The sequence below is a fragment of the Berghia stephanieae genome, chromosome 3, assembly GCF_034508935.2.
Source record: "Berghia stephanieae isolate SIO BIC M18660-M18661 chromosome 3, UCSD_Bste_1.3, whole genome shotgun sequence".
NCBI classification, from domain to species: domain Eukaryota; kingdom Metazoa; phylum Mollusca; class Gastropoda; order Nudibranchia; family Aeolidiidae; genus Berghia; species Berghia stephanieae.
The window spans coordinates 53,064,124-53,079,502 of NC_088362.1; the positions used below are offsets into that span (position 1 = coordinate 53,064,124).

General features: G+C 33.1%; 1 protein-coding gene across 7 annotated transcripts in view; it reads right to left on the reverse strand.

The window, feature by feature from the left end:
• LOC144967997 (carnitine O-palmitoyltransferase 1, liver isoform-like) overlaps positions 1 to 15,379 on the reverse strand; it is a 78,080-nt gene that overhangs the window by 5,958 nt on the left and 56,743 nt on the right. For all 7 annotated transcript variants that reach the window (XM_078905907.1, XM_078905902.1, XM_078905905.1 and 4 more), the window contains exons 16-21: positions 6,843 to 6,927; positions 5,733 to 5,897; positions 5,093 to 5,224; positions 3,960 to 4,148; positions 1,007 to 1,084; positions 411 to 503 (exon numbers count right to left, since the gene is read on the reverse strand). In XM_078905907.1, coding sequence (XP_078762033.1) covers positions 411 to 503; positions 1,007 to 1,084; positions 3,960 to 4,148; positions 5,093 to 5,224; positions 5,733 to 5,897; positions 6,843 to 6,927 — 742 coding nt within the window. The remainder of the gene's footprint in view (positions 1 to 410; positions 504 to 1,006; positions 1,085 to 3,959; positions 4,149 to 5,092; positions 5,225 to 5,732; positions 5,898 to 6,842; positions 6,928 to 15,379) is intronic.

The window sequence follows — 15,379 nt, forward strand, 5'->3', positions numbered from 1 at the left end:
GTGGCATCACAGGCAGGCAGCCTGGGAACAGGATCTCATTCCATCTCATTCGGGCTTTATTGCATATTCTGGAAATCACAAGCCTTGCGGAACCGATGACTTTTCTTTCAAAATATTGCAAACTACAAAAGATGTCTAACTTCTACGTCATGGCACAAGACCAAAGGGCTGGTTCGGATAAGTAAGTAAGTAAGTAAGTAAGAAAGTTAAAAATATTGATTTTGTATTGCTAAAAAAAAAAAAAAAAGGAAAACAAGAAAAGAACAACAAAACAAAAATCAAACAAACCAAATCAACAAAAAAAAGATGGAGGAAGAGAAAGAGAATAAAAGTTAAAAAGAATAAAAAATAAATTTAGCGGAAATAAAACAAGTCCATCTATACAAGAAAATAACCATAAAAACACATACGGTGTGGCCACAGCTATTCTTGGATGAAATGTGGAAGAAAATGGTATCTTCTCCTGCAATCATGTAAGACACACCATAACCATCATCAGCAACCTGGGTGGAAAAAAAACATACATAAGTTGTTTGCCGTAATTTAAAAATAAAAAAAACAAACATTGCACAACTTTTTTACGGGATGGGATAACAGCCATTCCCTTCCAAAAAAGATTTTTAAAAGAGAAAAAAAGAAAATAGAAAGAGAAAGGGAAAAAAATTATATTAATAATTTTAAGCTGAACCCATCTTCTCCAATCTTTTTAAACAAGTAATTCGGAAACAACCATCAGCAACAGAACAGAGTTGCAATATAACAAAAAATGCATAAGTTAAGTCCAGTATAGTCAATCATATTTTCTCTCATCGCATTGCACAAAATCTGATCAAGAGGATGAGGTGGGGGTAAACCATTTGAAAAAAAGGTTTTAAAAATTTACATTTTATCAACAAATGAGAGTTTAATTACTTTTTAAAAAAAGGTAAATTATAACATACAGGACAATCTATTCACTTATATAATCATAAATAGAATATATTATTATACAATTGACTGTTCTTACCGGTCCAAAGCCGCCTCCTCCACAAATGTGGTTAGGGTGTTTGTTGAGGTCCAGCCTATCAGTTTGTTGGTGTGGGGTCTGGAATCAGAAAATGTATCGTGTATACAGAGACGCCAACTTTAAATTTGGCTCAGAGGAGTTTCAGACACCACTCGTAGGAATTTCAATGCCGAAAGAGGAATTTCCGCACATGAGAAAAAGGAATTGGAATGGTATTTGGCATTGTGTTTACATATTGTATAGTTCTAAATAGATAATTGATTAGAATTATATCATGATACATAAACACATTGCCAAATACAATCCCAAGGTTTCCTTATTTTAAATGAAGTAAAGCGCCAAAACCTAATGGTAGAGATTGTAGTACTGGTGGTAGTGAGGATGATGTGGTGTTAGTTGTTGTAATAGTGGTAGTGATGATGAAGATGTGATAGTGGTTGTTGTTGTAGTGGTAGAGATGATATGGTGGTGGTGGTGGCTGAAGTAGTAGTGGTAGTGATGATGATGTGGTGGTGGTATAGTGGTTGTAGTAGTTGTGGTCGTGATGATAATGATGTGGTAGTGGTTGTAGTAGTGGTGGTAGTGATGTTGATGTGGTGGTGATGGTGGTTGTAGTACAAATGGTATTGATGATGATGTGGTTGTAGTAGTAGTAGTAGTGGTAATGATGATGTGGTGGTGGGGGTGGTGGTTGTAGTGGTAGTGATGATTGTATTGTAGTAGTAGTGGTCGTGATGATGTGGTGCTGGTGGTTGTAGTAGTAGTGGTAGTGAGATGATGATGTTGTAGTAGTAGTAGTAGTAGTAGTAGTAGTAGTAGTAGTAGTAGTAGTAGTAGTAGTAGTAGTAGTAGTAGTAGTAGTAGTAGTAGTAGTGGTGGTGGTGGTGGTTGTAGCAGTAGTAGTATAGTAGTAGCAGTAGTAGTGGTAGTGATGACGATGTAGTTGTGGTTGTAATAATGGTGGTAATGATGATTATGTGGTGGTGGTTGTAGTACAAATAGTAGTGATGATGATGTGGTAGTGGTGGTTGTAGTAGTAGTGGTAGTGATGATGATGATGTGGTGGTGGTGGTTGTAGTAGTATTAGAGGTAGTGATGATGATGTGGTGATGTTCGTTGTAGTAGTAGTAGTGGTAATGATGATGTGGTGGTGGTGGTTGTTGTAGTAGTGGTAGTGAAGATGTGGTGGTTGTAGTAGTTGTGGTAGTGATGATGATGTGGTAGTGGTGGTTGTAGTAGTAGTTGTAATAATGATGTGGTGGAGAAGGTTGTAGTAGTGGCAGTGGTAATGATGATGTGGTGGTGGTGGTTGTAGTAGTAGTGGTAGTGATGATGTGGTGGTTGTGGTAGTTGTGGTAGTGATGATGATGTGGTAGTGGTGGTTGTAGTAGTAGTGGTAGTTGCAGTGATGATGATGTGGTGGTGGTGGTTGCAGTAGTAGTGGTAGTGATGATGATGTGGTGGTGGTGGTGGTAGTTGTAGTAATAGTGGTAGTGATGATGTGGTGGAGGTGGTTGTAGTAGTAGTGGTAGTGATGATGATGTGGTGGTGGCGGTTGTAGTAGTAGTGGTAGTGATGATGATGTGGTGGTGGTGGTTATAATGGTGATGGTAGTTGTGGTAGTAATGATGATGTGGTGGTGGTGTTTGCAGTAGTAGTTGTGGTACTGATGGTGATGTGGTGGTAGTGATTGTAGTAGTAGTGGTAGTGATGATGATGTGGTGGTGGTTGCAGTAGTAGTGGTAGTGATGATGGTTGTAAAACTAGGGCAATGATGATGATGTGGTGGTTGGAAGGGGGGGGGGGGGGGGGGTCCTTGGAACAAATTGACCTCACCGGAATTTGACGGAAGTTGCCCGGAGCCCGGAATTTTTAGCTCCAGACCGGAGTTTTTTCCGGTGAAACCGGAGTTTTGGCATCACTGTGTATAGTTCAACTGCTAAAACCAATGGGAGTTGCTCAGTAGCAAATACTGAATAATAATAATAATAGTAATAATAATAATAATAATAATAATAATAATAATAATAATAATAATAATAATAATAATAATAATAATAATAATAATAATAATAATAATAATGTCATTATTATTAAATAATAATAATAATAATAATAATAATAATAATAATAATAATAATAATAATAATAAATTAATTCTTTGACTAAATATAATAAATCAAATTAATATATCTATTCATCTTTCTTAAAATTTCATTTTCACTTAAATGTATGAAATGGAAACCATTCGTCTCAATTGTTGCAAAATATAGAAAAATGCAGGTCTTCTCGAGCCAAGCTATTACAAAAGATCTCAAGCTATCAAGTAAAGTGAGATAAATACATACATGGCGTGGATGGATGGATGGAAAGATGGATATATATATATATATATATATATATATATATATATATATATATATATATATATAGAGAGAGAGAGAGAGAGAGAGAGAGAGAGAGAGAGAGAGAGAGAGAGAGAGGAGAGAGAGAGAGAGAGAGAGAGAGAGAGAGAGAGAGAGAGAGAAGGGGTGGTTTCCTCACAGTTTCATGCCGTGTGTGGATATGTGGTCTTGTGGTATGACACTCACTTTCGGACCTTAAGGACCTCAGTTCGAGCCTCGCTCGTCGCATAGTTGAGTCCTTGGAAAAGGCTCTTTACTCACATTCTCCCACTGTACTCAGGTGTAAAATGAGTACCTGACCGTTAACAGTGTTGTCTCTGGCCTTCATGTCACGTCCTACATGTTACGTGTTGCTGTTGGCCAGGGACTAATTGTAAAGCGCTTTGAGCATGTTTAGTGGATATTGCGCTGTATAAAAGCTCAAATTTTTTGTTGTAGATTGTGAAACAATTGTACCATTAATAGATTTCCTGTGATACATACTGCTCCTGGTAGAGACCAGTTTGATAAAGTCTGTTTCATAATATATGGTCTTTGCATGGATATACCTGACTTGTAGACAGTTTCCAGGGGTCGCTGAGTACTTTGGACAGGAAAGGCGAGTCAATGCCCAGATACTTGGACACGACGTATAAACAGAATAGATGCCTGTCCACTCCACTACCTGTCATGGTGTCTCTGTACAGCTTCTGGTGAAAGTCGGCTGCCTTGCGCATCAGTTTCACACATTCTTCTTTCTGGAAGCAGAAATAAACACAAAGGTATAATAAAACACTGTAGGACATTGTAGGAAATGATACGATGATACAATGAATGATTTTAATAAAACTATTGTACTTGTCTTTGTCCCTGAGAACAGATGGAGAACAGTCGTCTATAAAAGAGAGAACTGAAATATGTAGTACTTTAAATCTTATTATAAAAATTTATCGCCTAGTTTCCAAGCTTTAATATGCTTGAAGATGCTTTTAGGACCAATTATTATTAAAGCTAAATGAGATGATAAATGTACAAGTGTATATTAATCGTATAAGTTATGACTATACTTTCTCAACACTTATTTTTTAAATCATATATTCTATCATATTCTATTAGACCTTTGAAAAAGAAGAAAAAGGGATGAAAATGAAGCTAATTTAGCAAATCTTTCATCGAGTTAAAAATAATAAAATAAAATTCACTCAGTAAAGATCTATTAAGAACCTTCATCATCAACTCAATACTACGCCACGGAACAGGAAACATTTTTCATGTGACATAGTAGATTCTGAAGCTGATAGTCTGATTTCTTGGGGATGACATTTTTCCTGTATAATATTTCTTTCTTTCATAATTTCCGGTGAGAATGACAACACATTATGTAGTCCATCTGAACTCGACTTCCGGCAACAAGAAATGTGAATTTTTATTGCTCGTGAAATTGGATTATATTTTCTATTTTTCTATTTTAATAACGTTTATTTATTTTTTCATTCTTGTAGTTCGCATTTGTAAAACCAATTTCCTGATGGATGAATAAAGTTTATTTATTTATATCTATTATTCATTTACTTATCTACTTACTTATTTGAAAATAAATCTATGTCCTACGTAATAACATTCAAACAAAGAGCATAAACTGACAGGACTTCGTATTTAGCAGAATAATAAAACAGCAGCGAAATAACACAAAAATCCTTACTGGCTTTCCTTCACACATGGCTTTGACAAAGTTGCAGGAATCTCCAGTGCAAGATCTGACTGTCTCTGTGCGGCCTTCACGGAACAGACGGGTCATTGACGATTCGTAAGTTAGGCAGAAATGATTTTCCAGCTGATAAAACAAAAATGGCCAATGTTAGGAAGTCAAAGGAAGTCTACTTGACAATTGACTAAATTATGGGAAACATTTCTTGAACATTAATATGTATTCCTCAGTAAATTTAAAACTTGTAATGTCTAGAAAAAAGTTAATTAAGAAAACAAAATTGAGAAAGGACTATTCATTTCATTCATTATCTTTGTCAGAAACATTTATCTATCATTAAATGTTGTGCCTTTAAAACTTCAAAAACTGGTATGTAAGGATAAATAACTGGTAGCATTTGTAATCCTCAAATATTTAAAACAATAATTTTTACAAAATGACATGAAAAGATATCACAATTACAAAATAAGTAAATATGGTAATTCAACATTTTCTGATTTGCGATATTTTAAAATAATTTTGACTCCAACAACATTAAGTACATTTGGTTAGTTATCTCAAACATTTTTGAATTTTTGGCATAATGTTTCTCAATTTTCAAAGGGCAAATAGAAAGATATTGGCGAGTACTAACCCTGTAGTATGTGAGCTGAATGGCAACTTGAATAAATGCATCAGGAGACACCTTGAATGTTTTGATGGCCCCTTTGCCAAATGTAGTGAACATCATCACATGGAGATCCACATCGCTGAGAAGGGAACGAGCCACTTGAAGACTGGTCTCGATCACTTGCTGGCACTGTTTTAAAAACAAGGTTAGTTTAATACCTTATTTAATATATTTTGTGTATCTAAAAGATAGCACCTCTGTTTTTTTAGTTCAGCTACAATCAGAGAAATGGGGAAGAGGCATTAAAATCTTGAGATGACAATAAAAAATCCTTGTGTTCCAGTGGTATCTTCTAATCCAAAAACAAGTGACTCGCAGATTACAAACAAAAAATCTTTTGTATTTTCTACATGGCCCCAACTTCAAGAAAAAAATATCTTTCTAAATCTAAAATTAATTCATTCCACCCATATCATTTTAAAATGCTTTATAATCAATGTAGTGAGTGTAATTCAATTTGATCATATAAAACCATTTTGAAAATAATTTCCTTTATACTCTGCCTTAAATTTCGAAGAGAAAAAAACAACAAATCAATCTGACACTTTCTGAGTAGGAAAAAGTCCCTTTTGGTCAAACATGCTCTTACCCAAATATGTACAGTCCACTCCAGTTAATCGCAACACCAAGGAATCAGCGAAAATGTTGCGATTATCCAGAGTGGACTGTATATATGAATATTGATTAAATCTGTAAAAGGGGCAGTTGTGCTATTGGTTCATCATTATTATTATAATCACAGTGCATAGAGACAATACCGGATCGATTATATAAAAAATAGATGAATTATCATTTGAGGTAAACAATAGATATGTATATGCAAGTGATTACGTCAAATTCTTTTACTTAAGTTAAAACATCACATCTTCTACAGAGAAATGCTCCATGTTAACAAAACATGAGCAATCATGACAAAGAAAATTGGGGGTTTCTTTATAAGAGTTCAAAACTGTTCACAAATGCCTTGCAATGTTGAACATCTTATGAATGGGGGGTAATTTCACAATTACAATTTTTTCACAAACACAAAACAGAGAAAGTGTGACAACTAAGAGATTCAATTAGGCCACTTACATTTTTGTCCAAATCCCACTCCAGTCTGATGGGGTTGGGCGGGGTCACCTCAGGGGTACCTCTTGTGTGTCCATCCTTGTCGTATCTGAAATACAAAATTTTCTACATCAGGCACCAATGTCATTAAAGGAAAAAAAGGGAGAAGAATTTCACAAAAGCCAGTTGGTGATACTTAACATGATCAATTCATTTAAAAAAAATTTTTTATCACATTCTTTGGTGAAAATCTGGTTTTTAATCAAGTCTTTATCTCTCAGCATTGAGATTATAAATATATGTTAATTTAATTCCAAACCACTTTGTACTTCAAAGATTAAAAACAATCCTTTCCATATCATCAAATTAGATATAACGTTATGAAAACGCTTTGATTCTATGCAATTTAATATTTTACCATTTATAATTACACATACAAAAAAGGTAAATGGCCAAAAAGAAGTCCTCATAATAAAAGCAGGATTATAGCACACAATTTTCCACGTCCAAGACCTTGATGCCATAGACATCTTTGATTTCACTTAATTCAAAATATGAAATCTGTTAAAACATCTTTAGTGAATACAACTAAAATGTGCAGATTAAAACTTTAAATACACTCCCTATGAAGACCACAATGATCATCTATAAAACATGCAATAAAATACTTAGCTTAATCGGCTAAAGGAAGATATCTTGACTAAATCTTGTTGCCAATTGATAATCATAATATACAAGAACTACCAATCCTCTTTTTAAAAAAAAATAAATGAAAGATTGCTTCTCAAAAAGAGGACATTTTGGGAGTAAGGTGATTTACAGTATATCAATTTTGAAAATGGCTGGATTATAATAATTTGTTTCCATAAACCATCAATTTCAGAAGCTCATATTCAATCATAAGATTTGTTAATGGTGATATATAAATGAGAGAGCAATTCAATTCCACCAATCTTTCTTAAGGTTCATTTTCTTTTTCCTTGTGGTTTTTATGTGTTTTATATCTTTTAAATGTTTATAATACATATTCAATCCATCAATTTGTATTTACGAAACAATAATTTGCATAAAAATATATTGATATGTGTTCTGCATTGTATTAATCTATATATTTGCTTCTCTAATGCTGTTCATTTATTACTGTTGAAATTGATTATCTAGGAATTTTTCATATGTGAAAAATCATGTTCAATACAAAGACAGCAAACTGTCTTTTGTAAAAATTTCATTTTCAAGTTTTGATTTCTTAATCCAAAACATAACATTTTATAGTGAGAAGCAATTAATAACGCATCAAAACGTTTCTTTTTTTCTTAAAGCAATTGGCAGTCCCGAAATAGAAAACATCTTTAATAAATTCTTTAATTGACTGAAGTCATCATCTGATTTCAACCTTGAATTGACAAGTTTTCATCATTCATATTCATATTCATCATTTGATAGCAAGTCCTGAATTGTCATTATTTTGAATTATTATTAAATATGCACTTGATAAATTTAATAAATCTTTTTTTTTTATTTAACTTTCATATACATAGCCATAAATTCTGAGAGATATAATAAAAAATCAAGTTTATGATATAAAACGACTTCAAACAATTTAGTTCAGATGACTTATTTACACACTTATGTACAAATTTGCTTTTCAGACTTTTTTTTTCTCCTATAAATTCAGGGCTCGTCAAAGAATATTAGAAATTTGTCTACTACTACTACTACTACTATATACTATCCAGAAATCAAATCTATTAAATATCAACTAATCTATCTATCAGCGACAAAATATTTTTAAAAATATAATAATAATAATAATAATAATAAAAAATAAATAATTGGCAGCCTTTCTAAATTCAATTTGCTGGACTCTTAACTCAAAATAATAAAATCACCATATTACCATTTATCGATTTTTTAAAAACGAGTCAAAATCATTGTTTCTATTCTTTTTATTTCTAAATCCCCCAAAATAATATTATTTTCCTTTTCCATCTCTTTATTTAAATGCAAATCGAACCTTATGTCAAAACCTGGCAATCAATTTCATTTGTACGAAACAAATGTACATATCCCTTAAATCATTTAGGGCTTTTGAAAAAATTATTAAACATTTAATGAGTTTATTTCATTTATCTATTTATTCCTTTATCCATTAATCTATGCATTTTCTAATTTATTCTCATGGTTTAAACTGCTAATAAAAAATAGTATAATTCATAAGAAGTAAAATCATAATACAAAGACGGTACAGAGTTAATTTTACAAAGAGTTAGGAAAAATATACAGGAAAAAATTTCAAATATCATATTTTACCTATCTATTAACTTTTCCACTAGTTCATACTTTATTATCATTCATTTAATTGTCTTATTTGTTGCATAGTGTGATTTATATGCAAATAAATTTACTAAATTACAATAAAGTGAAAATGCATCACAATTGGTGAATAAATTTCCTTTCGCCAATCTAAACTTTTCTTTGTTAAAAAAAAAAAAAGGTGTGCAATGAAAAATACAAAAGAATGCACCACTGGAACTGGTACTTAAAATCTTGATCTGTTAAAGAACTAAGAGGCAATGATGAAATAAATAAATGCAGAGAGATGAGGGATAACTTTGAGAATACAATATTGCATATAAAATCCATACGCTTGACCAAACACCGAAATGTTACAAAAGTTTCATTTCCCATCTTTCTAAAAGTCAAGGATGGAACCCATCTTAATAATACAAAGTAAATAAGTAAATAAATAAATAAATAAATAAATAAATAAATAAATACAACATTTACTGAATTTACGCAAATCTCTTATAATACCCATGTATTTTTGTTTCAACCATAATTTTTCTTTTAATTGACTCACTCAATCCTAATTTTTGCTGTATCAAAATTGGAATAAAAATGTATTAAAAATGAGCATGTGCCTAGATATTCAACTACCATTAACATATAACAATTATGAACATTTGATACCGCACCTATAATTTGTCTCAGAAAAATGTAATAAATAGGCATAGGGTAAAAGTAACCCCAGGTATACAACGAATATAGTCGGTATTAGGGTTGAGTGAGTTTTAAAAAAAAAAAATGAACAATCAAGTTCCATCCTTGCAATTGTTAGATTGTAAATCAAAGGATGCATAAATTAAATTGCATGACCTACAAACATGAATACATTTAAAAAATACAAAAAAAAAAAAAAAATAAAAAACAACATTGCAGAAATTAAAGTGTGAGGTGCAGAAATGACAAAACGCGAACATAAATGGGATCATGAATGAAAACTTGATAAGAATGAATGAATGAATGAATGAATGAATGAATGAATGAATGAATGAATGAATGAATGAATGAATGAATGAATGAATGAATGAATGAATGAATGAATGAATGAAATATAATTGCATGCATAAAATGATGATCGAGTCTTGGCTAAGATTTGCTACTTTTTTTAATACAGTGCAATCTGATAAAGCCAACACCCCAAGACCAGACAGATTTGTGTGCTTTAAGCAAGATTAACTTTATCCATTATCAATTGAACACAGATATTTTAAATAAAATTTAAAAACCAGAAAATTTGGGACCAACAAGAGGTGTAGACTTTAAACAGAAATTGACGTTTAAAAGTGTTGACTTAATGCAAATTCCACTGTATCAATTTTCATTATTATTATTTTGGGCAATCAATCTCTTTCTCTATTTTTGTGAATTTGTGTTAAGTCAATTCCCTTCGATCTGCCCCTCTCTTCAATGCAATTTGGTTGTTTCACATGAAATCTATTTGCCATAAATTCACATGTGACACAAAGAACGCTTTGATAGATCATTTGTAACAAAAGAAAAGTTATTTTGATTCATTTTATTGAGAGGGCCAAAATTCATAATTTTAATGTGCCATCCTCCCCTTAATTTGTTATTTTAATACTTTTTAAAAAGCTGCTGACAGTGTGAGAGGGTCTCTGGATCAAATATTGGAAAGACTAGCTTCAGAGAGTATCGACCAATATTTATTGCCTATTTCACACTAAAAAGGTTTAACTACTAAAAGACAATCGTAATATTGCTGGGATTCAAGTATCCAACACTTCCCTATGAAATCTATCAGTTAAAAGTAGGGTGAATAAAAAGTTTTAAAAAAGCTAGAAAGGTGTAGTAACAACTGCTTATTATCTTTTGAATAGGCGGTTATGTCCATTGTTTTTATGCTGCATCTGAATTAGATATAGACTCAGCTTTACTGCTGGGGGGACAGTGACAGAAAAAGGAGAAGTAAAAAATAAATAACCATTATCATTTGAATCAAAGTCAGTCGGGTAACAGTAGGACTGTCTACAAATTGATTCTGTTTTTACAACAAATTCAAAGTAAGCATGATTACGTAAGTACATCATCCCAGCAGGCAGAAAAATAATTTATCGATGGTCGTAAAATCAAAGGTTTGATCCGCCCAAAATTAAATAAAGCACGGAGCGCAAAGCTTGTATGTAGACTTCAGAGTTTTGATCCGCCGATCATGAAAATCAGGACTTAAGAGGTTTCATCCAATGACCATTGATATCTTAGTTGTTTTTAAGGGTTTTTTTTAATGCTTACAACACATTTAGGTCATATCAGCTCCAGCCAAAAGGAAGAAAATGAGACTAAAAAAATGACAATTAAAAGCACCCGAGTGAAAGTAAGATAATAGGAACTGGTTCAAATAGGGAACAGAAGTGTACTTAGTTTGAGATCGCCTAAAAACATCATCCAGACACAAGCACAGGATCCCACTAAGAGGAATACACTCAAATGTTTACAAAATCCTTTTTTTTTAAAACAACTTTTAACTGTACACAACAGACAGATGATTTATAAGAGGAAAAAATCTCCTGAACTAATAGTATAAATTTGACGGTTTCCACCTCAGCCAGACTCCAGCCAGGGCCAGGACAAAACCAAGTAATATCATGACAAAGACAGAAAGCAACCTGGGAGAGGAAATATAGGAGGAGAGAAGACACAGCAACAGACCCCCCCCCCCCCTCTCTCTCTCTCTCTCTCTCTCTCTCTCTCTCTCTCTCTCTCTCCTCTTCTCTCTCTCTCTCTTCTCTCTCTCTCTCTCTCTCTCTCTCTCTCCTCTCTCTCTCTTCTCTCTCTCTCTCTCTCTCTCTCTCTCTCTCTCTCTCTCTCTCTCTTCTCTCTCTCTCTCTCTCTCTCTCTCTCTCTCTCTCTCTCTCTCTCTCTCTCTCTCTCTCTCTCTCTCTCTCTCTCCTCTCCTCTCTCTCTCTCTCCCCTCTCTCTCTCTCTCTCCTCTCTCTCTCTCCTCTCTCTCTCTCTCTCTCTCTCCTCTCTCCTCTCTCTCTCTCTCTCTCTCTTCTCTCCTCTCTCTCTCTCTCCTCTCTCCCCTCTCTCTCCTCTCTCTCTCTCTCTCTCTCTCTCTCTCTCTCTCTCTCTCTCTCTCTCTCTCTCTCTCTCTCCCACTAAGGGATTTTAAAAGACCTCACTAAACTAAAATAGCGGTAATAAAATTTGGTAATAATACAATAATATAGATTGCTTAACTTCCGTCATATCAAAGAGTCCAATTTTCTTGCTTTTGTTAACATAATTGATACTTCATGATTATCAAAAATGTTTCATAAATGTGAAGATAACTGACAGGATTGGAACGTCAAGGTTGTGAGGCTATGTGGTCTAGTGGTATGACACTCGCTTTTGGATCGAAAGGTGCTGGGTTCGAGCCCCGCTCAGTGCATAGTTGAGTCCTTGGAGAAGGCTCTTTACTCAGGTGTAAAATGAGCACATTTAGTGGATATTGCGCTATATAAAAGCTCAAAAAAAAAAAGGTTGTATGCAACAAACCTGATAGTGAGTACTGATAAGAGATGATGATAATACGTATTACCATCTGAAACATCTAATTGTTGCCTCCATGTCCTACCCCTCCAACTCCTCAAAATGCCTATCGACTAGTACATAATTACTAATTCAATTTTTTTTCCAGATGTAAAAATGTTCGTTGTTTTTCTTTTTTAATGAGAGCAATAAAAAATAGTCTTGAACTAAAAATAATGTAAATAAAGTGCAGCTAAATGTGCAGCATTAGAATAAGGAGTGATGAATACTTTTGTAAAATAAGCAATAATCCATGGATTTTCGGCTCTAAGCAGCGACAATGTTTTTGGATTGAGAATCATTACGGATTTTAACGTGTATGGCGTCGTTGAAGAAAAGGTGATCTGTAATAATAATAATAATATATGGCAAAATGGTAAATGGAGAATAATCAACTATTATTTCAACAATATATATATATATATATATATATATATATATAAATATATATATATATATATATATAATATATATATATATATATATATACATATATATATATACATATGTATCCATTGTTATGGGGCTACTTTCTAATAAAATCAAAGAAGTGTGATGACTGATGAATCGCAATCATACCCGCTCATAACGATCACCAGATATTGCAGAGAAAAAAAACAACAAAAAAACAGCCATGATAGATGAGCAAATGTTTTTTGAGGGAGGCTGAGGTGGATAAGCAAATGCTCACAGTGATGTGTAAAATGGTATTTTTGCCTCAAAGGTAAGCCAAGGACTGCACACATCAAGCAGGTATTTTACTGCATCTTTGAAAATCTATCTTTCCTTGATATTGAAAAGAAGGCAAAAACAAAGGGGATGGGAAGGAAGAGATTTAGTTTCAGCTGTGCATTTTTTTAAAACACGCTCCACAAGTGGCCTTCATGAACAGGTATCACCAAAAAAAAAAAATATTGAACGTGGTCCTGCTAAGTAAGTGATCACAATGAGAAGTTTTAAGTATGGATTGGAAGAATGCATGTTAATCACAGACTGAGTGGTTTTCCATATAAGAAACTGCTATGAAAAGACGACTGTTGAGAAATGTTCAACTGAATTCTTTTGAGTTTTACAATCAGCTGTGTGCCAATATCAATTTAAAAAATTAAAAAGACCTACACAGCAAAAAAAAAAAAAGTTGGATATTTTGGAAAAAAGAAAAATCAAAATTTCAAGAAAAAAGTCTGTATGAAACTCGTGAAAGATTTCCCTCCTGATTTATTATATGAAACTGTTACTTTAAAATGTTTTATAATTTATGTGCTATGATTGCATTTGATCTTTTTGATTTTTTCCACACAAAAAAACACAATATTTCCACCAATTGTACAAATTAAAATTTTGGCTTAAAAAACTGAATGGGAGAAATAGACGAATTTGACAATTTTTAGCATATTTTTACAAATCTGGACATACAGATGAATCGAAATAAATGAAAGGGAGCTCTGAAAATAGTGACCGGTTTACCTCCTTGACATTTTCAATAGATTAGTCTCAAGTTGTCTCATAAGTATTGACCAATTTCAAGTTTTCTACACTGTTGATCAAAGCATTCTGATTCTGAAATTTTCAGAAGCTTAAATACCTCAGAATGACTAATATTTTAACAGGCAGGAAAACCATCAGATGGGAATAATGGATAAAAGATAATGGCAGCTAAAAAGGAAAATATGAGTAAAACAAAATGCCAGTATGATCGGCCAAGAAGACATAGCAATTCAGTAGGGATAACCAGGTTAAAGAAGGTGATAAAAGGCATCTAAAGATATTATAGTATTCACTAAATGTGCTCAAAAAGCTTTACAAGGGGTCCTAAGCCAACAGCAACACTTAGCATGTAAGACACGACATGACACCTGTAATGTGCTAAAAAGAAAACTGGCGGAAGAGCACTTCAATTCATTTGTGATTCGCTGCGGCTTTAAAAAAAAAAACACATAAATTACAAAGACAATCAGAGGTGATGGGATAGTCAAAAGATTTTAGACCTTAATAGAAAGACCTTTTATGCTTACTCATACCAAAGACATTTTGTTAAATAGAAAAGAGGACCAGTTCAACCAGAGGAGACATAAATTAAAGTGGACTCTATAAATGTGCACAACAAAACCCTGGGGCACAGGATAACAAACAACGCCCCCCCCCCCCCACCCCCCCAAAAAAAAAAACTCAAAAAAAAAAAACACATTCAAATGCGTACAAGTAGAAATATGATTCACAAGAATACCGTTTCTCACAGAAACATCTGACAAGCTTTCTCTTTCTGCAAAGATCAACAAATGCAATGTGAAAAATGGACTGAGGGTTACAAGAAGAACAAGTAGAGTTGATTTACCCTAGCTCTCAGAAGGGAAATTGAGGAAAACCACCTAGATCAAGGCAACTAAAGCAGAGTTAAACAAAGGCTAGTAGAAGATACGTTTTGGATTATTTTCATTTTTTTAAAGGACACAACAGGACACTCTTCACCTCTAACAATGATTACTTGTTAATTAAATCAATTCAATTACCACCAAATTAGACAACAGACAATCACGACAAAAAAAGTTAGAACTATTTTTAAATGCTAAATTCACCAAAACTAGAATGTTAAAGCCTGCTTTCCCGTAATCACAACACAATGCCAAATCTACAATGTTCTTAGACCAAAGGTGAATAGTAGAATTCCAAGAGTTTGAAGCTAAATC